We start from the raw sequence: 27,616 nt of genomic DNA on the forward strand, positions 1-27,616 counted from the left end.
AGGGAGCTTATCAAGTAATAGAATTCAATTAACTGTAAACTATAATGCACCCATACTGCAGCCTGGACAATGAAGGCCTGGCTGGGATAAAATAAATCTACAACACTTATCAAGAGCAATCAATGCAATTAATGAGGTATTTTGCTTGGAGTGCAACACGGTAATGTAGAATTCATCCTACCAGGCATGTCGTGGTTTTGTATGTTTTTTTTTTCTTTCTGCTTTTGAGTGGCAGTTGCAGTCCTGGGTGCTTAACACACACACACACACACACACACACACACACACACACACACACACACACACACACACACACACACACAAACACACACACACACTTCTAAACAAAGTAATATAAAGGGTTAGTTCACCCCAAAAATATTTTTTTCTCAATAATTACCCACCCTCATCTCGTTTCAAAACTGTAAGGCCTTTGTTCATCTTCGGAACACAAGATATTTTGAGTAATTAATGACGTAATTAGCATTTTTGGGGTGAACTATCCCTTTAAGATGTTTTATTCCTTCGCTCAAATACATAATATACATATGTTTTTACCCCGATAATAAATTAATATATATTACTACAACTGCATGAATAAATAATAATAAAGCGTTAAATGCATTAATAAATTATTAATAATAAAAAAATTAAACATGTTATTTCCATAATCACACCAAATTAATGTTAAATCAACAGTCCTTAAATATTTTAATACTGTGTGTGTGTGTGTGTGTATATGTTTTTTTTTTTATTAACAGAGCAGTTTAATATATATGCAAACATGATTTATTTTTATAAACATTTAATGCTCAATGGGTTGTGTTAAATGCAATCATAAATTATTAATAATAAAACAATTACTAAAATGAATGAAAAAACATGTCATTAATAAAAAACTAAAAAAAACTTTATTATTTCCATAATTAATCACAACAAATTAATGTGTAAAATCATCCCTTAAATATTTTCAGCCTGTATATAATTTATGTAATTTAACAGAGCAGTTTATTAATCAAACATGTCATTATTTTGAAAGTTGTATTTAATTGCAGGGTGCATGTGCCAGCTGACTCTGAGAGTGCAGTAACCACCGGTACCTCACCTTCAATTTAATGTGGCACGAGATCACTCGATGAAAGCACTTCCAGATAAAACTGACAATTAAATCACTTAAACCACTAGTGTCAGAATTCGATAGCGGATGTTTGGAAGCGATCCCACTCTTAACGTGTGAGACAGAGAGGGGGCCGGCCGTGAGTAGAGATAGCAGCAGGTGCTCGAGGCATTTCTTCAGCAAACCGTTGAGAAGGTGAGCGTCTGCAGCACTGCCGATAAGACAGAGACAGGGGCGACCCATTGGTCAGTGCCCACTACCAGAAAGAGACAAACAACCGGCTTTCAACATGGCACAGGAAGCTCCTTTTCCTGGTAAGTGTCATCTTTCATGCTGTCGTGTTGGAGACCAAAGCCACTTATTCATTTGTTTAACTCAGCGGAGACTTATTTGGGGCAGTGGGTCCAGCTGTTGTCCTGCTTTGAGTCCCAGCACATACACAGAGCTTTGGCTTACTACCAGTATTTGTATGAGAACTATGTAGCTTCTGCGCTCTTACAGCATTTCTGCTGGTCTGTGCCAAACTTGGGTTGAGAGTGCAAAGACAATGAATCATAACATTACATGTGTATGAAACAGAAAAATCCTTCATGTTAAACCACTCATTTTGCAGCAAACACACCAGTGTCAATCTCTGAAAATTAAAAAAATCACTCAGCAACAAACAACATACTAGTCATTGATTGAATCAATACTGATCTCAGAGATGCTGAAATATACAAACAATTCTGTTCAGATTTATTTATTCCTAGTGTTCCCAAGATACAAACAAATCAGCAGACCACAACACTTCTTGAGGATATAAAAGAGGTTCAGTAAAAAGTCAAATGTTGCGTCAGAGACAAATGTCAAAATAAAAAACAAATCAATGTTTACTACAGCGATCTGGGAAACTACACATTTTGACAAGGAATGGCCATTTGCAAAAATAAAATACAGGCACATTACAACCAAAACAATGAATACAACTCAATAAAACCTGTGTATGATAACCCAAACACTGATTTGAGTGAAATTATTTTATAGATCCAGTGTACTAAATGTCCACTAATCATTGTTAAAAAAACTAATTAAAATGATAAATTATGCTAAAATGAACTGAAATAAGTACACTTAAGTACTAGAATTACCAAAACAGTAAAAATTACATAGGTCCTTAGAGGCATTTTTCACCATGATAACTAAGACGCAAAATAGCATTTTTATAAAATAAAAAAGGAAGCAAGTGCATTGTGTGGTACAGGACTTAAAAGTAGCAATGGTTTTAGTAACCCATATGAACAGACTGATGCATAGCATTGAAAGTGACGTGACATTCAGCCAAGTATGGTGACCCATACTCAGAATTTGTGCTCTGCATTTAACCCATCCGAAATGCACACACACAGAGCAGTGAACACACACACACACTGTGAACACACACCCGGAGCAGCTGCGGGGCCCGGGGAGCAGTTGGGGGTTCGATGCCTTGCTCAAGGGCACCTCAGTCATGGTATTGAAGGTGGAGAGAGAACTGTACATGCACTCCCCCCACCCACAATTCCTGCCGGCCCGGGACTCGAACTCACAACCTTTCGATTGGGAGTCCGACTCTCTAACCATTAGGCCACGACTTCCCTAGACATGAACAATAGAATATTAGGAAACATCTGACTCCTAATTGATCAATCAGGATGAAGTATTTCGGTGAGTATTTATGTCATAAAAATGAATGATATGTCATGTCATGTCATGTCTCCTTCTCACTTATCATCTCAAGAGCCAAACTAACCGTACACTTCTTTGCTTTGCAGCCTCAGTGTGAAGATAAATCTAAGAAAAACTAAGTCAAAAAGTAGTTATGGATGAATCTGTAGACAGCACAACAGCTGTAAAGCTACTAAACTTGATTATATAAACTTTTTCTAGATCAAGTCTGTTATTCAAACTAGAATCAAGAAGAATCAAATCGATGCAAACCACCAAATATTTGTTTAACTTTAATTCCATCACACTCATAAAAAAGGAAAATGATTTAATAGGCTAGTGAAATCTCAGTCACATTGATGCTGCTGTCTGGTGCCACATAAATGATGACAATAACCAGCTATATAAACTTTTCAGCTGCAGCAATATTTTCTACTGCATAGATCGCCTTTATCTGACAGTCTCTGGCCTGCGGTTCTGCAGTTTCATGATAAAGCATTTTGTGAACTCCAGAATGCATGTTTCAACGGATCTGTAGACAAGTTCTGATGTATAACCACCTCCATGAAACTCCCAAACAACCTGTAAATGTAACTGGGTCCTTAGGCAACTCCTAAAAAGGAGTTCATCGCAGATTATATAGCACAAGAGGAAAAAACGAAGCATTATTTGTAGCACAGAAATCAATCATTGAGTTGATTCTCTAAAAACAAAGTTCTGGGGTCCCGATGGCCCTAAAAGACTTCATACCCAGATTAGACCACATAAGGTCAATGATGGAGAGGTTGCAGGTGTCTCCAGGCTCTGGCACACTTTCCAAATCTCAAGGGACGTCTGGATTCATGGAATCATCCAGATATTAAAGGGCCATTCTTAACGCAATGCATTTTGCATGCAAAAAGCCTAATGAATAAAAAAGATCCACAGTTTGTGTCAAAAACAAAGGTTTTACTAATTAAACAATGTACTACAGAAACATTTAACACCATGGATTAAACATGAATCAACTATGGATTTACTGTGACTGCAAGTCCAAATAATTTATTATTAAAAATGTAAAGCATTTCCTCTAGACATGGGCACAATGTCTGTGGCATTTTCCCACAATGCTTTCCCAGACTAGCTTTGATACTGGCCCCGATATTACCGTCTAAGTGCTCTAAACCCCGAGGTTACATTTTGGGAGTTTTTGGGGAGAGTCCATGACCATGAAGCAGCAGGGGATTTCACTGTGAGCCACAGTGGTTTTAATCATTGATTAACATGAGCGAGCAGCATGCTGTGGAGAGTTCAAAAAACCTCTCGCTCCAAGCCTGTGTGAGTCAGAGAAGGTGAACCGATAAAACACAAAAGAGAATATCATTAAAGTGGATTATTCTGATTCCACACTATTCAGTCTAGTTCTAAAGGCTCTCTTTGATTTCAGCTTTTTCCTTTGAGATATTATGATCAATGCAAAGGAATGTTTCATCACATACATTCTTTTTCACCACTTATTTATTTATTTTTTTACATTTTATCCTTAGGAGCTCAAGTTCACAGCAAATACAGGAGCTTAGTGGTATGCATCCCACACATGTATGAGAAGCAGTCCTCGGGAACGTTTGTGTTAAAGTGAGTGTAAATCTTTCTGAGGATATTATCTGCTTTAAAACCAATTGGAAATCTTGCTTCAGATGTTACCGATCCGTCTGTAAGGTCTTTGTCCTTTGTAGGACAAAAAATGAAGGAATATTCTGGGTTCAGTGCAGGTTTACGCAGTTGACAGGCATAGTGTTAATTCCCACAATAATTAATTCAATTTATCTATCTGCAAAAAAAAAAGAAAAAGAAGGATTATAGTGATGCACTTATATAAGTGCATCACTATAATTCTTTTTTTTATAAAGTTAGTTGACTAATTTTCAACTAAATTTGTTTATTTAAATGTAGCTAAAATAAATAGTTTGCAACCACTTACCACTTTTTTTTCACTATAGTGAAAGTGAATGGGGCCTATCTGAAAATGATACTCTATGATTTTTATAGTATTGCTCTAAAACAAAATGCATGTGTGATTTTAATCAAAAACTAAAACTGCTGACCATTTGGAGTAAAGTTATTCAATTTTTCCACTTTACCTGAACTTTAAACATCTTTAGAGCTCAAATAAGCTCAAATTTTAAGAGAAGAATAAATGGAAGTTCTTTATTAATAATATAGGCTTCACATTTTTTGGACCCAAAAATTGTCCCCATTTACTTTCACTATAAAGTGCTGTAGTGTAACTTTGCTTTTTGCCTTTTCGAAAGAAAATGAGGGTGTACATTTAAAAAAAAAAAAAAAAAAAAAAACTGTTGCTGAACCAGGAATATTTCTTCAATCAGGATCCTGTTTAGTTTTCTAGTAAGATATGTAAATATCCTTAAAACAACATTGGAGCAAAATTGTAGAAGACAGTAAGTCTTGTTTTCAAAATAATTAGGCTTATTTTCTTACTAGTTTTTCTAGTTTGAAGAATGAACCACACTTAATTTTGTTAGACTTATGCTCACAATGAGAAATGAATAAGATAAAGAAGCACTATAAAAAAATATACTCTCTGAAGTCTTCTTATCTTATACACTTTTGTTTTTCATGTAAATGTATCTTTGAATTAAGAATGTAAGAATGCAAGATCTATTGAGACACACTAATGTGCTATACGCAAAGATTAATGGTCTTCACGGCAAAGCGTGCAATGGATCGCACATGCTATAAGCACGGCAGCTATCGGCACGTATACGTCCCTGCAGACCGATAACTTGCTTCCTAGTGAGCCGTTCGACTCGGATGATTATGGATATAATTCACAGGCAAATTCGTGATTTTGTGGGCTGCAGCGGGAGACCTCAGAGGTTGGTGCCTTGATGATAAGGGCCACTCTTCATCAGATGGATCATGCTGCTAATGCCTCTTAGGCTGAGAACCAAATTACAGAAGCACAAATCATGGCTCTCGTTTGTGGCTTGAGAGGAGAGCAGAGGTCGAGAGAGGCAGAGAGTGATACGTATCCCGTTTTGATAGCAGTGAATCCAGCCATGCAGCCTCTCTGACCTCCTGTCAATCACAGAACTGCTCTGCATGTAAAAACACTGAATGCATTTGAAAGGTTAATTCAAATAACATTTTACATTATACTAATAAACAGCTGTGTTGAAAAGACCAAAGATTAGCTAGCTTACTGTTAACATAAAATAAAAAAATGAAGTCCTACCCTGTATTTTTTCTTGTTCAAGAAGCTGTTTCATTCGGATGTACATCATAATAAACTTCTGTTTCATGGTGACTTTAACCTGCAAGACTTCCTTATAAAAAACCAACAGATCAAATTTTCTAGACAATTAAGATTGTACAAACGTATGATAAGAATTCTGTAAAAAAAAAAAAATTCATATGACTTCACAATTTCCCAATCTCAAACAAATATTTATTTTTTTATACAGTATATTTTATCTTATACTTTTAAACCCATGATGCGTTTAGAAATTTGTCATTATTTTTGAACAAACAAAAAAACTAAAACACATCAGTAGTCAAAAGATAATAAATATGAATAAATAATTTACACAGGATGCATTCATCATAAATTATAATTTATCCTTTCATAAACTGAGTATTCATTCGCAGGTTACAAAATTTCGAAAATCCCAGCTAATTTATTGACTTCACTGGTGACTTAACTTTAACAAATATTTAATTAATTTATTAATATCAAAATAAAAGAATATAAACAAAAATATATTTTGAAATATTTGCTTTGTATGTAATCAATTAACATTTGAACTAACATTTATTTTTGCTTACGTAAACCATGTTATAGTGCATTACATAATCTTTTAATCCATGATGGTTATTATTTGTATTTGTTGTTAACGTTTGTAACATTTGAACTAACATTTATTTTTGCTAATGACTATCAGGTTATCAAAAAGCAAACATAAAACAGAAATTACAATAACCAGTTCTTTTTCAGTTATCAGACATCTCTATTTCAGTAGTTAACCAGCTTCTCCCAAATGACCATGCTGACTATCTTCTCCAACTAACTTTGTCTGGTTAATATTATGGCAACAACACTAGCTCTAACTCTCACCATGTATTTGATATTTACAACTAAAACACAACTATTCCTGAAAAAACATCTTTACACTTACTCTTTAAACAAAACACACAACTATTATCTTTCTCGTTTTTTTTTTTTTTTTTCAGGATCTCACCCGTTTCTCAACACTAGCACTCACATTCACCAGCTCTCACATTTCTTCTTTCCACAGCAAATTGGGGAACTTAGCTTTATAGCCCTTCTTGTGTTTCAGTCTCCTTAGTTCTCATCATTTGTAAGTTGTTTTGAAGAATAGCATCTGCTAAATGAATAAATGTAAATGGAATTGTAAACAGTGGGCCAAGCCATAACTGCAAAACACAGTCTCTGAAGAGAAGCCTGACAGAAGCGCTAAATATCAGCTAGATTTTGGATTGTTCCTTGGAACAACTGCCAAAAATGCTAAATGAGCCAGTTATTAATACATCAAGTCAAATGAATGATTCTAAGACAGTTTTATTAATCTGGATGAAATGTTTGCGTACTCCACATAAAACCCCAGCCTGACTCAAATATGCTGCCCCATATAGGCAAAGAAAATCAACATCAGCATTTCTTTTAAGACCTACACAAGAACTTATATCAAAAATAGCACCCAAGTCAAATGACATCTTTTCTAAATCAGAGCTGTGATAGAAGTATTATTAAAAGGTACAGTAGGAGGTGTGGGATGCTGTACTACGATAAAGCTACTTCAGCCAGCACCACAATACATGCATGAAAATGCATTACAAGTCTCAAGCGATACAGATTTTGCATGTATGATGGCAAAAAGTGAGAAAACCTGCGAGTGTGTGTGTGTTTCTAGTCCTCTGTGTAGGGATATCTGAGGGCAACAGCTGTGCTGAATTAATTGCTCTGCGTTTAAATTGCAAGCAAGTTCAGCCTGCCCATGCCAACTGGAGATAGTGGTAATTGATTCACACTTTCATTAAGGACAGATTAGGCCAAGCCAGCGGAAGGGCAGCAGAAGTGCCTGGCCAAAACGCACACACACACACACAACACTCACCGTAATCTATCAGCTTTGGAATTTATTAATACTACTAACAGTTAAGTCTTTCATAACCATATTTATATGGTTTCTTGAGTACCAAATCAGCATATTAGAATGATTTCTGTAGGATAATGTGACATTGAAGACTGGAGTATGAACATATTACATTTAACATTAAAAAGAAAACTAATTTTCCTTGAACTTTTGCAATACAAAATAGCATTTCACAAAATGGAAAAACAATGTTTTGGGTTGCTGCAAATAAACTGCTTGGTCTGAACTTTCCCATGATATATATTTACATGTGCTTGCACACATTTACATGGCAATGACACCTAATTTGTGTTTGGAAACTGGGACCGAAAGCGACGGTGAAGTAATAAGGGCTCGAATACAAATATTCAAAACTCTGTTACTTTGTTGTTTTTGTTCACCTCCTACTCAAGCATATGCTTCCCTCTGATACTGGAATAAAACCACTTTGTTCTGTCATTTAGCTTGACAGCAGCAAATCCTGTTGGAGAGTTGTCTCAGACTGCACAATTTTTTTCCAGGACGTATAATTTGCTCTGTTACATAACGTAAGCACTTAAGTGAAGTGTCTCACTTTAAAATCCCTGTGGACTTGGCTGGGGTGACGGAATGCAACATATTGTAGTAGCTGTCAGCGTGGGTGTTCCAGACAGGGTTTTGGCAGCGTGAAACTTGTCCGTGAGCTGTAGTGTGAACTTGTAGTTTGTACTTTGGGGTGGGAGAGAAGGGCAGAGCTTGACAGAACCATCTGGCAGCAGGGGCTCGGAGGGTCAAACTCATTATCTTCATCTATTTGGAGCGTAACCACTGGCACCGAGTAGATCAGTGAGCCGCAGAGGTTTTGCCAAGCCCCGTTGGCGCCGGTGGCACAATATTCTCAAAATACCATTAGACAATGAGTGCACACACACGCACTAGCAGGTGCACCTGTATGTCTGTTTGTAAATAATGAAATAAACAGACACACAGATGCACTTCTGGGTGAAATGTAATGTGCAGATAAACATACATTATAATATCTAAAACGTAAATAGAAAGAAACCAAATAATAATAATAAAGAATAAATAAAATTATGTATTGTGATGCACTTTTTATTTGGCCATTAGATTAAAAAAATATATACTTGGCAGTAATAATACATAAGTCTCTGATTTCAACATAAAAATGTCATTAGAGTTGATGGAGCTGATTCATTTCTGGGAATCAGTTCAATCTATCCATTTAAATAATCAAAATTGTTTGCATCATCATCATCATGCAAAAAAAAATATCAAAATGATTTATGAAATACACACTACCTTTCAAAAGTTTTGAAAGTCTAAGACTTTTGAAAGAAGTGAAAGACTTGAGCAAGGATGCATAAATTGGGATGCTGACAGTAAATACATTTTATTTAAATGTATGTGTTAAAAAAGATTTCTAATTAAAAAAAAAGATCTGCTTTTGAACTTGAACAAAGAATCCTGGACGAAAAAAAATCAAGGTTTCCACAAAAATATCAGGCAGCACAACTGTATTCAATACTGATAATAATAAGAAAATCAGCATATCAGAATGATTTCTGAAGGATCATGTGACACTGAGGACTGGAGTAAAGATGCAGGAAATTCAGCTGTCATCACAGGAATAAATTACATTTTAAAACATTTTGTAAATATTAAATATAAAATATTAAACTTTATTCCTTTTTTACTGTATTTGTGATCAAATATATGCATCCATGTTGAGCATGAGACACTTTCAAATATATTGTATAGGTAAACACTGCTATTTATAACTGTAATTATAAACTGTATTTTTTGCTATGCTGTCCAGTCCTACCATAGTTACAAAAAAAACACACAAGCATCAGTAACTGTGAATACTAGCATGTTAGAAACTATTCTTAACAACAGACCAGCAGCGATGTCCTTGTCTAATGTTAACTGATCTCAAAGAGCAACGGTGCAAGTGTCCTGAGGCAAGGTTAAGTGAAAGTGAAAGTGACGTGACCTACAGCCAAGTATGGTGACCCATACTCGGAATTTGTGCTCTGCATTTAACCCATCCGAAGTGCGCACACACACAGAGCAGTGAACACACACACACACACACACCCGGAGCAGTGGGCAGCCATTTATGCTGCGGCGCCCAGGGAGCAGTTGGGGGTTCAGTGCCTTGCTCAAGGGCACCTCAGTCGTGGTATTGAAGGTGGAGAGAGAACTGTACATGCACTCCCCCCACCCACAATTCCTGCCGGCCTGAGACTCGAACTCACAACCTTTCGATTGTGAGTCCGACTCTCTAACCATTAGACCACGACTAGAAGCTAGAAGCAGTTACCCTAGAAGCAGTTGTAAGGAAGAACACAATTCCAACATTCAGTCATTCAGTCAGTCAAAAACAATCCTACCCTACCCTAAAAACTTTCAAAGGCTTAAGCTGCACGGTCATACCACCAAGATCAAACGCTTAAATTCCAATGAATCAAACGAGCGTTTCAGGAAGTGTGTTCACAATAAACCATGCATTCAAGAGGTCACAGCTGAGCAGCTTCAGATGAAACCTGACTTCATGAATCACCTATATAATAATTATCTTCAAGGGAGTGAATTCACAGTACGTGCAGTGTAACGTTAAGTAAACTACTGTACGAGTGATTCACATTCCTCCTGTTCTGCCAATGGCAACTATCAAAGTGCTTAAATATGATCCATAAATTTCTGCTCTGTCTGTTGTTAGACTTTGAATAAAGAGTGTAAAGATCAGTCTCACAGTGTTGATTTAGCGGGGTGTGGAGAAGACCCAGGGATTAATACTAGCCACTACAGACGAACAAACAGAGGCTGATTCAGGATCAGCTTTAATTGTTTTGTGAGTAAACCAATGAGAGAGGATTGCAAAGATTTTAAAATTCACAACAGACCGAAACAAGTTTGATAAAAAGGCCGATGAAATGTTTCCACTTTTACAATAAAAGGTAACTGCAACGTTTAAAAAAACAGAAAATGTAAAAATGTTTTTCTTTTAATTTGTCCATTTCACTCATACATTTCCATACATTCAAAGCAGATTATTGTGACAGATTATTGGTCAGATTAAGGGATGTGCAAATATCCCTCTCATAAACAGACAGCATGATGCCTCTGAATGACCACCATCTATGACCTCACAAACAACGTATGTGTCACTAACGTGATTACAGCTGATTACTGAGCTACACGTCACACATGGTAAATCATAGTGTTACTCAAGATTACATGAAATTAAAGACAAGTACATGTCTTGTATGTGTTTGACTCATCAAATAATACAAAAAAAGTACTAAACGGCAGTATGAGATATAGGTCAGCGTTTCCCAACCTTTTAAGACTTATTTACCTCATCAGCAAGTCCATAACACACAAAACCTAAAATGTGAACTTTTTCATTTATATTATGGCCTGATGGATTTCCTCATAAAGGAACTGACTATCTCATACAAAAGGTTTAACAAAGAAAAGAACCTCTTGTTTGGGAATCACTGATACAGGTACCGGTACACCTGAAGAGACTCTGTGCATCGTCATACAATCAGATTTACATGCCTCGTCAGCTGGTTATATGATTCAGAGGTGCGTTATGCCTGTGGTTTCAATCTTGGACTCACTTACAAACACAAACACTCACCAGGTCTGCCCTCCTCTTTTTCAGATCTCATGTCCCTCACAGTGCCGGCTCTGGCAGGCTCCACTGTCAGTGCTGGTGCTTCTTCTCATAGCAAGAAAATTAAACTAAACTTCCCCCCCACTCACACACACACACTCACACACACACACACACAGGTACACGGTTCACTCCTACCACTGCCCCACGCGCTCCTCCCTGACAGGTTACTAGGGAGTTGTTCCTGAGTAAGTACAAACAAGTTTGAGCCGCCTTCCTCTCTGAGCCTGTATACCTGTTCTGGGAGTTTCTTTTGGGCGTTTTCTAAAGTTCCCCACCCCCCTACACCCTTCCTATCTGTTCTTGCTCTCGGATGCACAAACACACTCACTCCCGTTGGCCTAAAAGGTGCAGAGAGTTCAAAAGGGAAATGGCACTGTTTTCCCAGCCGTGTTTGATCAGGCACATTCATGGGACGGGGGAGGAGACAAACAGCTTTTGTGATCAGGTGAGAGGGCAGGTGAGTCTCTCTTCAGAGGCAAAGCAGCTCCATCTAATGGTGGAAACGAGACACAGACTGACTGTTCTCTTCATTTTAAAGGAACAGTTCACCCAAAAATGAAAATTCTGTCATCATTTACTTCCTCAAACTCCTATTGATTGTATTCTTTGTCATTTAATGAAAGTTAATGGGAACTAAGGCTGTCGAGCACCAAAAAGACTTATAAGAACCATGAAAGTAGTCCATACCACTTGAATTTACAGAAATTAGTTTTATTAGGGTTTTTTGTTGTTGTCATTTTTAGTTAATCACTTAACAAAATTAGCTAAATATTACAATTAAAAGTACAACATAAATAAAAACTATCAAATTAAATCATATGGTCTACTTTTATGATACTTCTTAGCATTTTCATAAAAAAATGCTAAAAATGTATCTATTATCAAAACCGATTAATTCATAAAAGGGAGAGAAAGAAAATGTAGATAATAAAATACATTTGTAAAAAGAAATATAGAATACTTAAGTAAAAATGGACCTATGGTAAATAGTTCCTAATGTAATTTTCTGAGCTTTTCACTTCCTTTGTATAGAAATTGAACATGCATGATATTCTGCAAAAGTTTACATAAGAATTTTTCAAAATTAGCTGAAAATGACAACTGACAAACCTATAATTAAAATGATACTGTATATATATATATATATATATATATATATATATATATATATATATATATATATATATATATATATATACATAATTTTTGGATCTGTTCACTTTTAAAGTGTAGAAAGGAGCTTTCAATGTTTACCTTTCATTTAAGAAAGAAACTAATATGGAATGACATGAGAAAGAGTAATTGCTGATTGATCTTTTTAAGGCATGTCAATCACGGTGACCCTTATAAACACTAAAACTTGCTCTTTCTTGGACTAAAAGTATATCCACTTTTGTCCACCATCTTTCTCCCTCCACATCCCATAATTCTTTGCAGTAGGGATCTGTGGAATCTATTGTTAGATAAAGAGCTGGATGAGTGTCCTCTTTCTCATGGAACTAATGGAGCCACCGGCAGATAGGGGCCCACTCTCTGTCACAGTGCACCGGCTTCAACCTACAGCGAGTGGCAGTCTCAAACACACCCTCAAGGGCTCTCAGGGGCTTAACACTGACTCATCTCTCCTTTTATCACTCTCTCTTAAAGACCAGAATGCTGGTGCTGAGTTCAGAGTGCCTGCTGGGAAAGAAAATGACCAGTTCATACACAAACAACTCAATGCGATACTTTGAAGCATATGCTGTTTGTAATGAATGAGTGACCGCCGTAATATTAGACAAGATGGGCCCAAGAGCTCTTGTGTGTTGATTAAATGTACACGTGTTCAGTAGGGAAGGCTCAGCCGGAGGGTATTTGTTGAGTTGTTGTTTTCCGAGGGGTGCTGCACATAAGTGAGCTTGTATGGGCACATGAGGCTGAAAGTAATGAATTTAATACATTAAAGCATCTCTAATACGGCTGCCTGCTTCTTTTTATTTCTCAACTGCCTAGATACAGTTGCCTGGCAGACCAAGCATTATCTTTCAAAACAATTTAAGGCACGGCTGGTAATAATGCAGTACTGACAGCAAGCACAATATCAATAATGCCTTTCACGAAGGGTGAAACAAACAATGCAAGGGAACAGAATAGAAACAGTAAAAAAAAAAAAAACAGGAGAGAAAGAGAAAGAACAGAAAGAACAGAACGATTCTGTGACAGCATCAATGTAAAGTGATGGCACCAGAAAATACCATGATAAGCTGACATATACTATGGTATGGATGGTAAAATAGTGTCAAATAGAATAGAATAGAATAGAACAAATGAGCAAAATAAAACAAAATTTAATTGAATAAAAACTTACAGAATGCAACACAATAAAGCAAAAACTGAATAGAGTAAAACAAAACAGAACGAAAAAGAAAAGAACAGAATTTAAAAAATTTAAAAGAACAGAACAGAAAAAAACAAATAAATAGAAAAGAATAGAAAAGAAAGAAATGACAACATAAAACAGAAATAAAAGGAAAAGAAATTAATAAACTAAAACAACAAAACAAGAAAACTTAAAGGATATAGCTGATCAGAAATGAACATAGAATGGAAATGAACGACAAAACAGAATAAAAAAACGCAGAACTGAAGAGAACAGAATGAAACAATATAGAGGAAAACAACGGTAGAAATGAACAGAAACAGAATAGAAACTAAAAGAACAGAAATGAATAAAACTGAAATGCACAGAATAGAAATTAACAGCAGAACAAAACAAGAAAACAGAATAAAATAGAAATGGACATAAGAGTAGAAAAAAGAGCAGAAGTGACTGCACAAACTAATACGTATATATATATATATATATATATATATATATATATATATATATACTAGTATGTGTAAGCTAGTATAAAAAGCACATGCTAACGCATCTCACGGCCATCAACCTGAGAGAAGTCGAAAATTATTCTTGGTACTGGTTAAAATGAAGACCCTCTATCATCCTTCGAGGGTAGTTTGGCTTCTTTGTGATGTTGGCTTGATAAAGACATAAAAATTATAATTTAGGAGGACAGCACTCCGGAGGAAAGGCAATAGAGAGTAACAGGCGTCATTATGTGTGGAAAATGGGATGTCTAGAATATGACTTAAGAGATTCTGTTCAATTCCCAGTTTGATCAATACACTTCATAATGACGCCTCCCCGCAGCGACTGACATTACACGAATCACACAAAGCTTTTTTGTTTTCTTAGAAGGTAACTCTCTCGCAATTTGTAGAAGTGCAATTCTTTAGTCGCATACATTTTTCTCCTCGCAACCACATAGGAGTCCAAAAGACAATCGTTTTGTTTTATTTGCCTTTCAGTGTTGTGATGAATTACCAGAGCTATGTGTGTTCACAGCCTGTGGAAGATAAGCACTGAAACATCATGCTTACACATATTTGGAGATCTTACCTTTGTCAAGTGAAGAATCTGGAGTTCCAAAGTCCATCAAGCGCGACATGCCTTTCTGGAAAGTGAGATCAGAAACCACTGCTTTCTGCCGGTGGTGGAGCGAAGGATCTGCAAGACAAAAACACAAAAGATGCTATGCTTCTCCAAGCTCATTCTTTCATCAGGTCCAAGCTAATATCGAGGCTTGACATTTTTGCCTTTATAAGTGGCCGAGGGTGGTGAAGTGCAGGCCTCCAACGACAAAAGTGTGCGGAGTGTGTCACTGCGTCTGTGGCTCGTGACTCACCGAGCATCTCGCAGCTATTACTGCTCATCTGTAATTAACTCTGAAACACTGACACGCACCACGCAAAAGCGCCACATCCACTGAATGGCTTTTAAAGACAAATGATCCCCCTCTGTCCACGGCCCACGCTGCTGCCGTAATCAATGTGCATTGAAAGTGACAGGTAGCAATTTCATGTAGCTACAGTGCAAGGAACAATACACTGAATCATGATTTTCCCTCGGATCTGAAAGGGAAGAGTAAAGCTAACAATGTTCATTTGATGAGAACGAGAGAGTGCTGAGATTCACAACCACCATCAATCAGCCTACTCTGCGCGGTAACGTGGGCCTTGTGAGTTTCTCTGATGCCACGAGAGTTTTCTGTGTACCTGTGAAAATGGAACAAGGGTGGCGTACCGATCTTTCAACACGAGCATCATAAATAAATGGCTCTTTTGTCATATCACGCTCCTTGCATCACCTGATGCCGACGTGGAGTGTGCCGGTATGTCACTTCCGTGAGGAATTGCGTGCATTGCGTGTCAATTACCACAGGTTTGACAGGAGATATGAAATGGTGCTTGACATTTTCCACATCATTATGTCAGACAGCGTTCATCCTTCTCCATTCCTTTTAACAGATACCACCTCAGCACTGCCTGTTCTTTCTTCCCCTCCCTCCAGCGGCTCAGGCTTTACAGCCGGCTGCACACCTGAACTGATGTTGCTAACTGAAGTCTCTTTAAGTGCCCTTTTCCACTCTATCTCTGTATCTGCTCCTGTTACCTGCTTACACTTACACACCAACTAATGTGACTTATTCTGTATTAGGACGTTACACTGCAAAATCCTATTTTTCGTCCTCATTCCACAGTGCATTTTATTAGCTATAGCAGTTCTTCAGACTAAGGACCGCCAGTGCATAAGATGATGACAAAGAGACCCCATGTTACGTATATATAAACTTTCATTTTATTATTATTATTATTTTTTTTATTTGATTTTTTCTTTTAATTTACTATAAAATAATAATACTAAATTAACCATTTAACATCCGCTGTCTCTATTCTATTTCTATTCTACTTTTTATTATTTTTATTTATTATTAAAAGATGTAAAATAAATAAATAAATAAATAAATAAATTAAAAACAAAAATATACAAAACAAAACAGAAATGAACTAAACAGAATAACAAAACAACAGAAATGAAAAGAACAAACAGAACAAAACAAACGAACAAAACTGAAATATACTGAAATGAACATGATAAAATAATAGAATAAAAGATAATGTTAATAACAAGTTTTAAAAATATTGATTGTAAGCTATTTCATTACTTCTTGTTATTATGATTACCTTTATTGTTTTTAATTTTAAAATACTATTTTTGAATGAATGAATCTAGATCTAACCCCAATTTTTACCCTTACCCTTTACAGACCCCCTAGTGTCTGCAGACTGACTGTTAAACACCCCTGAGGTTGAGAGTTCCTACAGTCTTGGAAAACCTGAAAATATCAGGAATTTGAATTTGATTTACATGTCTGGAATGCAATGGAAAATAATACAGTTTTAAACAGAGTAAATAAAAATCGGAAAAAAAAAGTCATGGATTCATTTTTCTAAAAATATGGGAACCCCGTAGCTAAGAGGGGTCCATAAAGAAATCAGTTTTGAGCCTGGCTGAGTCGATAATATCCCTGTTGTGTCATGGCATAATTTTCAGGAGTGGGTCAATGGTGACGAATGACTGAAATCACATTTCTGCTTTTTATGTCTGCCCAGTTCCGCAGAAACTTTTGGTTACACGGTATTGATTAAAAACCTTCATTATGGATTGAAAATATCCCGTATCTAAGAGGGCCTTTCACAAATCTGTGCTTTGCTGGGTTACTAATGGAATGAAATAGCCATATGAAAGACTTAATGCATATTAATGACACTGAAATAAGCAGTTTGTTGAAAAACTTTACAAGTTACAAAATCAAAAAAAGCCATTTGTGCATGAGTAATTGTACATAATAAGATGCAGCTGTAAAGTGCAGTACATTATTCAAATCTTAACATTTTTGGTGCACAGAGGCTGTTAAATAAATGGAGAGAATGAGTCAATCATTACCATTATAGCTACCTGTTTAAATAAAGACTGGATACTGGATTTACTGACCCCTAACCTAATGCTGTTCTATTAGAATATAATATGTCTGTATTGACTGAGCTACTCCTGTAGTCAGACTGAAATATTAATATTATAGATCTTCCTTTCAGTCTCAAAGTATGGGAAATTACTCCAAACAATGAAAAGGTGCCTGGACATAGAATACAAGAGATTTCTCTTTGGCATTGACCTTTGAGCACATGCTGGCAGATGTGAAATCATCCACAGATGCTACAGTATATTGAATGTGATGAGAATGAAAACTGAGGCCGTTAGAGATACAAGTTCTGTTCAATCAATAGGTTGTCCTGTCTTCAGATTCCAAGTCATGTCTAAGGTTTACATTCCATGTAAATAAATAAAGAAATAAACAACTACAAAAATGATATGTGTGTGTGTGTGTGTGTGTGTGTTATTTTTGTTAATTTGCCTTTTTTGTGTTTCATGGCACATAACAATACAACCCATTGATAAATTAACTGACTGTATGTCAAACCCAAAATCTCTGATTTCTTTTAGATCATGGTGTCCACCCTGATTAAAGTATTTTCTATATCCATATTCAACTTGCTAAACCCCTCAGGACTGACTCATTTGAGACATTTTTAATGAATCTATCTGCATTCAATCCTGCTGAGATAGTCCATTTCTGAAATATTTCTGCCGCTAAGACCAAATGAAAGGACTATTTAGAACAAGGCTTTATAGAGTTCATTTTTCCCTTTTATACCACCAAAGTGTCATCTTCGCCTTGCCTTTGGACAATTTAGAGAGTCATCATCATTAAACTTTAACACATTACAGACATTTCTGAATACCAAGACTGCTTACCCCAGCTATAATTCTGTTTGAATACAGGATCATTAAGCTAGAAACTATTTTTCTGCCCTTTCTTATCACATTAGTGCCACAAAAGCAGCCAAACATAACAAACATATCAGCTAAAGTGAAATAATACAGTCTGGAGTGTTCGGAAGATCATGTGCAGCAGTACGCTGGCCTTCTCCGTTCTAGATATAAACCTTATATGAGGGTCAAAAAGGTTATGAAAATAATTAAGACATACCATAAGGACTATTTGCATTTATCAGCCAAGCTAAACTTGTTAAATTCAAAATAAAACCTGCTTGGCCAGACTGAGAGACCATCTTAAGCTGGTTTCAGCATTTCTTTTTTTTTTAGCAGGAATGAATCTATATACAACAAACAGACGATTACAGACAAATGCTCTGTCTGCTGGGAGCATTGCTATGAATACTGCTGACTTCTATCTCTCTGGCGTCAGCCAAAGCCCACACATACACACTACAGAGGTCGATTTTTCCTAGGTGGGCAAGAGGTCAACTTTACCAGGCTTGGATGCAGCATTTTGTCAATCAGTGTGTCTCTAGTAGCCTTGGCACTTCCTTATTAATGCAATACCTGTCAACACAACATATCACTCAAGACTCCTAGTTCAAGATTCCTCTGTGGAGGGGGAGGGGCTTGTGGCAGATGATGTCACAGTGCATTTCTGGTAGTGTGCTAGGCATTTAAATGAACTTTAAGATAATGGTGAGCAAGAAGATGGATTAATTGTATAGGCCTAGTTTGTTTGGATAAAACTAAAGCTGCAATTATCCCCTTCTTCAGCTGTTTGCTGATGCTAAACTCCTTTTGCATTCCATTACAGATGTGACAGTCTTTGCTTCTCTGTTGAAGCCGCTAGTTAACGAGAAGACACACTGCATTATTAATCATCGCTAAGTGGATTGAAGAGTAAAAAGGACCATGAGAAAAGTCATAATAAAAGAATACATTTATAAACAGTTTTTGGATAAAGGTGGGTCACGAAGCTTTAATATATGAAATTAGCAGATTCTTATGTATCTATTCCAGCCTATGCATTGTGTAACTGAAACAAGCAAACAGCAGTATCATTTAAAAATCTTTTAAAAATGCTTTATGCAAGGCTTATGCAAATACTGTACAGTACATTGGTTGATGGCTTAAAACTCACATAAACTTTTATTGAAAGCAAATCAAATATCAATTGTTCTTAATTTTATCCTCCTTACTACATTAAGTATTCACCACAGCATACCACACACTGGCACTTGTGTACAGTTAATTTGGAGAAAGCCAATTAAATGTGCATTAGTGCCAGTGTGGTTTCAGAATTATAAATGCTGAAGACCAAGTTTTCCACACTAAATAAATAAAACATTTTTGGTTTTGCAATCCTGTCTGCATTTGTAATTTAAACTAAGAGGCTGCATTTGAACTGAAACATTGTTTTTATTCATTTTTATTTAGATTTCATGATCAGTGGACAAATGTAAAAGTGGGCAAATGTAATTTTTGTGAAATTGTGGAAAAAAATTAAAAATGGATGAAAAGAAAAAATTCGCAGGCTAGAGAGAATATCAGTATTATAAATCAATAATGTAAATCAAATTTCCTGTTGAAATGATCTGTTTCTAACCTATATTTAATAATGAAAGCGCTATATCTCATAAAAAGATATGAATGAAACATTATAGTTGATGTACTCTCAGATCAGGCCCACCTCATGTGTTTCAGATACAAACACGAACAAGTGGACCTCATCCCAATTCAGTGTGGAGGAATGCTGACAGTACAAAAAAAAACAAAAAAAACATTCTCACTTAGGTGCATTACCCAGCACTTACAGAGTATCATTAGTATGGCTATGCTGCAGATGGCATTGATGAATCGAAACAATCTTCTCTGTGATTAGGAGTTGTGGTAAAAGTGAGAAGGGTCAGAAAAACTTGTGGAAGGATAAAAGCTTAAGGCAGCCAAAAGCTGGACCCTCCAATGGAGAGAGTTTAGTTTTTTTTGGCATTGATGGAGTACAGAAGGATATTGTGTGAGTTCAGAAGCTTAAAAATCCTTCAATGCTACCATTTTAGGAAGTCTTTATGTTTGGTCTGCAATAGAGAAATCCTTAAGTCTAGATTTAGGGAAGAGAAGCAAATAAATTTTACTAAGAGTAAACTTAAGAGTTAATATTACAAATTATTTTTAGTTTGTGTATGGGTGAATGAGCGTCACCTGCGCATGATAAACTAATCCTTAGAGAAACAAAGTGGGCAAATGTAATTTCGAGCTGAAAACTGCAAAAAGTGGGAAGAAAAAATAATGCACAGGTGATATACTTTTTCCCAAGCAGAAATGTTTTTTTAAATCTAATCCTACAAAATGTCCCAAGAGGCTATGTAAAATAGTGTGACCATGCAAGTACTAAACTGAACACAGCAGCTCTACCAGGGCTATGAGTGACACATATATACATATATATGACATACATATATATATATATTAGGGGTGGAACGGTACGCAAAAATCACGGTTCGGTACGTACCTCGGTTTTAAAGTCACGGTTCGGTTCATTTTCGGTACAGTAAGGGAAAGAAATGCAAACATTAAACTGCAGGTTGTTTATTACTATAAACTTTTTAAAATACTTTTTAATAAAATATATATAAAATAAAAAAGAATAAGAAATAAAATACTGCTGCAAAGTTCTCCACTAAATAAAATACTCTCAGTCTCAAACCAATATCATATAATAAAATATAATGAAAGATATAAATAAATAACTAACTATGATTACAGTGCAGCATTACCAATCCCAGCTTGTAGGCCTGCTCATATTTAAAACATATATATATAACTTTTCCAAAGTGTAAAGTGCAGCATGAACAGTTTCAGTTTTTAGACCTGCTCAGATTTCGTTATTGCGTTGGACCGATCGGAATAAAGAGCAAAGGTCTGTTTAAATGCCGATGGGAGCTGCGTTTGAATTACAATCGTTTTTTTCCTAGTTGTAGTGATGTTCACACTCGCGTGATGCCTTTTGAAAACCTTAGGCCGGTGACACACTGGCATATTGCACCTGTCACACATAGTCTATTTTGCCGTCAATACTGTTGACGGTGTCCTTTATCAGTAGGCTTTATATTTATGCTCAACATGAAGTATAGATATTGTTGTCGTGAAGACAAGATCCTGGTCTGTCGGCGCCTCGGCGGTCTCCCTCTTTGTCACCTACAGTAGCAGCAGCGCGTCAGGCACCATTCTGGTGTGTAAAGACACAGAAAACGCAAAGCAGGTGTCACGCAACTGACAAACAGCAGAAACGCCACGCTCACGCCATGCAGCCAGTGTGTCACCGGCCTTAGAATCAGCTGCAGGGCGGGATTTTCGCTAAACGCGGAGACTTCCGCCACTTAATATGTTCATTTGGAAACACGAAAATGTATATGTTCCGCAAACAAAATATTGCATTCGGTCATTCGGTACACACGTGCACCGTACCGAAAGCCTTATAACGAAACGGTCCGGTACGAATACACGTACCGTTACACCCCTAATATATATATAAACATTAAAAATGAAGAAAGTAAAATAAATATACATATTTAAAAGTTTGGGGCTGGTAGGTTTTAAAAAATTTTTTTATTCCAGTCTTCAGTGTCACATGATTCTTCTGGAATCATTCTAATATGCTGATCTGAAGAATTTCTTTTTGTTATCAGTGTCGAATATATAGTTCAACAGCATTTGAAATGGAAATCTTTTGAAACATTATACATGTCTTTACTGTTACTTTTGATCAATTTGTATGCACTCTTTCTGAATATCAGTATTTTTATTTAATTATAAATACTTAAATTACTACCTTAATTATATATACATATTTTCTGACTTCAAAACATTTTGGGCCCCTACACATAAATTCTACTTCTGCACCAGTCTACTTCCTGTCTGGTTTTTGACTGACTGGAATACCATTTATATGAGACAAGAGAACCTTTGGGCCCGTGTTCAGTGTCCTGATGGGTGCAAGTGATCAAAAGCATAAGCCCAGTCTCCATAATCTCTCTCAACCCTCAGAAATTCAGTTTGAGTTCTCTCCCAGTGGAGAGGATGTTGCCAACGGCTGGAAAAATGTTGTTTATTAATCTGTATTTATAGTCACGGACAACAGAGGAAATCAATAGGCACTGCATTCACTGCACATTAAGCCTGAGACGATGCTTCAAGGCCTGTGTGATTGACTGGCACACTGTGTGCGTGTGTGTGTGTGTGTGTGTGTGTGTGTGTGTGTGTGTGTGTGTGGATACTGTCAGCCTGAAACAATCCACTGCCCAGAGCAGAAGCTTTCCGCAGACGCACTCTCCGCCTCATCAGAAACCTTCCACTTCCGCTATAGACGCATAAAATGCTCGGTAGGGAATCGGTAACATACATTCATTGGAAAGACTGTACTTCACCAGGAAAGTTTTACTTGGTTCACCAGCGAGAGCACTAAACCATTAACAATGTAGCACACTATTCTTTGAAATGACAGTGTGAGGGACTGCCGTTGCGATGAATTGGAACACAAATAGAAATTGATGCGAGTATTGTCAGCAGGGGTGAGACGTGATTTGACAGTTTCTTTAACGACAGCCGAGATTAGGATCTGGGTGGGGAATGACTTCTGGATCAGTGTGAATGGCCAGTGTCTGTTCTCAGATCATTTAACAGCACCATGATGCAGTGCACACAAGGGGCAGATGGAATACAAAGATCAGCAACTAAGCAGCATGAAACAGGTACAGACAGACTATGCAAGGGGTGGGAAGAATCCCGAAAGCAATTAGCAGAAGATTACTGCATATCAGAGCTGTTTACAGAATATACAGCAGTTTTATACAGTATATAGCATTAACTGCTTGTCAAGGATCAGTTTCCCCTTCCCAAATCCAAACCTGACTATGCTAAACATTATAGTAAGAATGGAAAAAGATTATTAGCTGCAGGCAGAGTCTTCCTATAGCATTTGCTACATGTTTGTTAAGAGAAAATATCTTCATTTTCAAAATCACTCTACATATTCAGACCCATTTAAAGTTAAAATGAAAAAAAGAGTTAAAATGTCAAAATTCCGACCAAAACGAAAAGCATATTAGGAGTATTTTAAAGAGAAATTTTAAGTGATTTGAATCTAAAGGCAATGTAAATGTAGAAACTGGAAAAAAAATTAGAATAGAACATTTAAATATCTAATATTGACTGAAAATGATAAAGTCACTAATATCAGATTTATGCTGATCATAAATACCCTGACAAAATAGTTTGTCAACTACATCCCAATTATATAAATCAGAGAAAACTAGCTTGCACGTACTGTATACACGTATTGATCTTGAAAAATGCACTTTTCCAAGATTATAGTGTATGATGGCATGTTCAAGTGTCAATTTTTTCTCAAAGAGCTTAACACAAAACCCATATCTCCGGATGCCAAGATACTGTTTCTATTCAAAAAATGTTATTAAAAGAAAAAAATCTCCAAGGAATGAAGGGGGACTCACGTCCACCTCAGCTTCGCCCCTGCTCTCTGTTCATCCTCCGCCTATATCAGACTCACACTATTGCAGAAACTCATTACTCACTCCTATTCTTTTGTGTAGGTGATGATGGATCAGTCAAATAAATTGTATTAAAGAAGCATTATCATGATAATGAACTGATAGTTCAATATCAAAGGTGCCAAAGTATCACTAAATGAAGTGCGCAAACCATTTGAATGACAATGGCTGTCAAAAGACAATGCTGTGGGCGATGATTCAAAGAGCCGCAGAAGACCACTGCAGTTCTATTCATGACTGGCATGGGGAAAAATGCTTTGTAGGCAAGTGGGTTTGGTAGGACTGGAGAACTTGATTTTTCATATAGGGTTTAAATAGTACATGCAGTCTTATTTCTCATTGTCTCTTTCAAGAGAATACCTCTCATTCCAGATGAACAGAATAAAGAGCAAACAGACAATTCCGTGTGGAATGTTAGGAGGGATGAGGCGTGTCAGAATAATGCGATGAAAAAATCTCTTTGAACACGGGATCTCTTTGTGTGAGGTCAGCTGTGACGATAAATATTTCAATAGACTGCTTTCTGTAATATCTGCTGAAAATGCTGAAATATGAGTTTTTTATAAGCAGTGGCAGACAGAGAACTAGTCAAAAACAACACAAGACACCAGTATTCCTTTAGAGGTTTTCTTGATATTAGACTTTTGAAAATGACCTCCCACAGCTCTATACCTCCACCCTATTCCACACAGCTCTATTGAATTCCTCCATTCACCAAGAACTGAGACTGACAAAGAATACAAAAATAAATAAATAAATAAATATGGATTTTTAAAACTTATCTGAGACCATTATGTGGTTTTCTTTGGTGTTTTAATCCAATAGTTTCAAATTTTGATGCCAAGGACTCTACTTTGCTAAAATATTAAAAATACTACTTTGCTAAAATATTAAAAGCCACTTGTACTGTGTGAGGGAAACTGGTGATATTATAAATACCATGTGTTGTTTGCAAAACTACATGAATGGATCATGGTTCTAACAGCAAAATATATTAAAAACATTAAATTCTGGAAAATAGCCATAAATAAATACACTAGTGTTCAAAAGCTTGGGTTCAGTAACTTTTTTTTGTTTTAAATAATATATTTATTTAGCTAAATGCATCACATTGAACAAAAGTGAGAGTAAATGCATTGATAATGTTACAAAATGTTGTTCTTTAACCGTTTTTTTTCCCCATAGATACCATTCAGTCAAATGTTCTTTAAAGAACCCTCTCTTCCTTAACTTTTTAGAATCTGAAGAACCTTCTTTCACCACAAAGAACCTTTTGTGAAACAGAAAGGTTCTACAGATGTTTAAGGTTCTTTATGAAACCATTTAGATAAAAAGTTTCTTCTAGGGCATTGTGAAGCACCTTCATTTTTAAGACTGTAAAAGACTCCTTATTGGAAGATTTTTTAAACTGTATTTAAAGACCCAAAACTTTTAAACAGTAGTGTATATATTTTTACTATACATAAAATTTACACTATAGATTTGAAAAATGTATTGTGCATTAATGTAGCACTCTGCAAAATAAATATAATAATTGTATGCTTTTATACTGTTATAGTTTCTCACAAACCACAGTGAACAAAATAAAGATGACTGATGCAAAACTAATTAAGAACAAATTAAATTAGTTAAATTTGACAGTTTTGAAAATGTGTTTTTGTAAAACCCTTCTTTTTCCTTTTATATTTTTACAGACATCTAGCAGATCCCCTACAGCTCCTGGGGCACCGGACAACAGTCTAAAAACTGCTGGATTATCCCACAATGTAAACAGGAAAACTGATAATAACATACTGTGGAGAAACATCTTAGCACTCTGAAGAGACTTTTGGATTAGAAACTAGAGGTATTTGTTTAGAGTCAGAAAAGGTTCTACACTAAAGTACCCTCAAAACTAGTCAATAATGAAGGGGATTGTGGGTAGTTTAGATGTAACCATATCTCTATCACACTGAGATGTTAGGTGTAAATATCAGTAACACATAGAAATAAGAAACTACAGTCCATTGCAGAAAGCGAATAAAGCCTGAGGTAAACTAAAATAATAGTGCTCTTTGAAGTAATGTTTTCACATGAAAACATTTTAAAAGCAACAGCTATGATTTGTTGCAGGTTCCTAAGGATAAATTTATCTAGTTAAGTGCTTCTCAGGCCTTTACAGTCCAATACACAGTGCAGGGTAGGTTTTCCTGCAGATCTGAATGATTGCTTACTCAGAAGGGATTGACTGGGTGTGCAGGGCAATCTAAATGTTACAGAGGGCTTAGCTGGATACTAATGATCCAAGCTGTTCTTCAAGGGTCAGAAACCCACTCAGGGGATCTTGAGGAAAGGTCACAGGGGTTTGACATTTCAATTCCACCTGCCACTGAAGGATAGACGAGTATTTTGTAGAAATAGGCAGCAAAACAAAAACTAGGTTCACCTTATACAGCTAGCCACTAGATTTGAAAGTGAATTTGACGTGTGGCCAAGTATGGTGTTCCATACTCTGAATTTGTGCTCTGCATTTAACCTATCCAAACACACACAGCAGTGAACACACACACCGTGAACACACACCCGGAGCAGTGAGCAGGAAATGCTTGGGGTTCGGTGCCTTATACAAGGGTCTCACCTAAGTCATGGTATTGATATCTAGATTGATTTCTAGATTTGATTTCTAGTTTTCTAGATTGATTTCTCAAGTGCACTTTGACATTCTGAGCAGTTACAATTAAGCTTGAAACTGAGTGTTTTTCACAACCAAAACATATGATCAAATCAAAGATCAGCATATTTCAAAAGGCCTCAGTCGGGGGTATTCAATAACTCAAAGATGCATGGAGTCGAAATTTCACTGCCAGCAAAGGTTTGATTAATCAAGGTCTAATAATAACGTACAGTTACAAGAGCCAATATGCTGTAGAGTTAAGAGATTAAAGAAGTGAATTTCAGTCAGATTCATTTAATGTTCAGGTTAGCAGCAATAACATTTTGAAGGAATGAAAATCATAAATAGTCAAAAAAAAGTAACAGAATTTTAAATAATTAATTTTGTTCAAATGTATTTTTACTATTTTCCAAAGAAGCTTTATCAACTTTAAAAAAATGACTTTCAGCTTTCAGTTAGACGGGTTTAGACTGGTTTTTAGACTGGTTGTATGGTAAATGAACAAACACAAGCAAATTACATCAAACATACATTCCACTTCAGATGCTGTTTCTCCATGTGAATTTTAATGATATTAATTTATGATAAATGATTCCTAGCCCACTGGAACCACTCATGGGTCTGGATCTGGACTGCTGGTTTGCTAATTGGTGACCTCTGTGCTTTGTGTTTAATTGAGCAAAACAGGCTCTTCTGCATCTGTCGACGAAATTTGGTGCAGTAGGTATCAGCTGGCGGTGACTGAGAGTGATTTATTAATGTTATTCAGCACAAGCTCCTCTCTTTGAGAAAAAAGAAAAGTGCCTACTCTGCCCTTTGGGCATCCAAAGCTTACAGCTGTCAGTATGTGCATTAGCGAAGAGGGAATGACTGGCATCTCGGTAATGAAACGTGAGATAGCCAACATCTGAAGAATCGCCTTACTCTTCCCATTTGGTTGCTTCTTTGCATTTCATTATTATTCCTAAATAGACTGTCTTCTCATCTTCTTTTGTACTGATGTTCAAAGATTTATTTCAGTGCACTCG

The 27,616-nt window shown here is 36.3% G+C and overlaps 1 protein-coding gene across 8 annotated transcripts in view; it reads right to left on the reverse strand.

Moving 5' to 3' along the window:
• kaznb (kazrin, periplakin interacting protein b) overlaps window positions 1-27,616 on the reverse strand; it is a 153,768-nt gene that overhangs the window by 16,469 nt on the left and 109,683 nt on the right. For 6 of the 8 annotated variants that reach the window (XR_009427361.1, XM_059537163.1, XM_059537164.1 and 3 more), the window contains one exon: window positions 15,084-15,191. The exons of 1 other annotated variant lie outside the window; for it this stretch is intronic. Coding sequence is in view for 6 of the 7 variants with exons in the window: in XM_059537163.1 (XP_059393146.1) it covers window positions 15,084-15,191 (108 nt within the window). In the remaining variant the exon portion in view is untranslated. Of the gene's footprint in view, window positions 1-11,605; window positions 12,051-15,083; window positions 15,192-27,616 lie in introns of those variants that run through there. One more of the 8 variants, XM_059537167.1, reaches the window with a different exon arrangement.

The sequence above is a fragment of the Carassius carassius genome, chromosome 44, assembly GCF_963082965.1.
Source record: "Carassius carassius chromosome 44, fCarCar2.1, whole genome shotgun sequence".
Classification (NCBI taxonomy): Eukaryota; Metazoa; Chordata; class Actinopteri; order Cypriniformes; family Cyprinidae; genus Carassius; species Carassius carassius.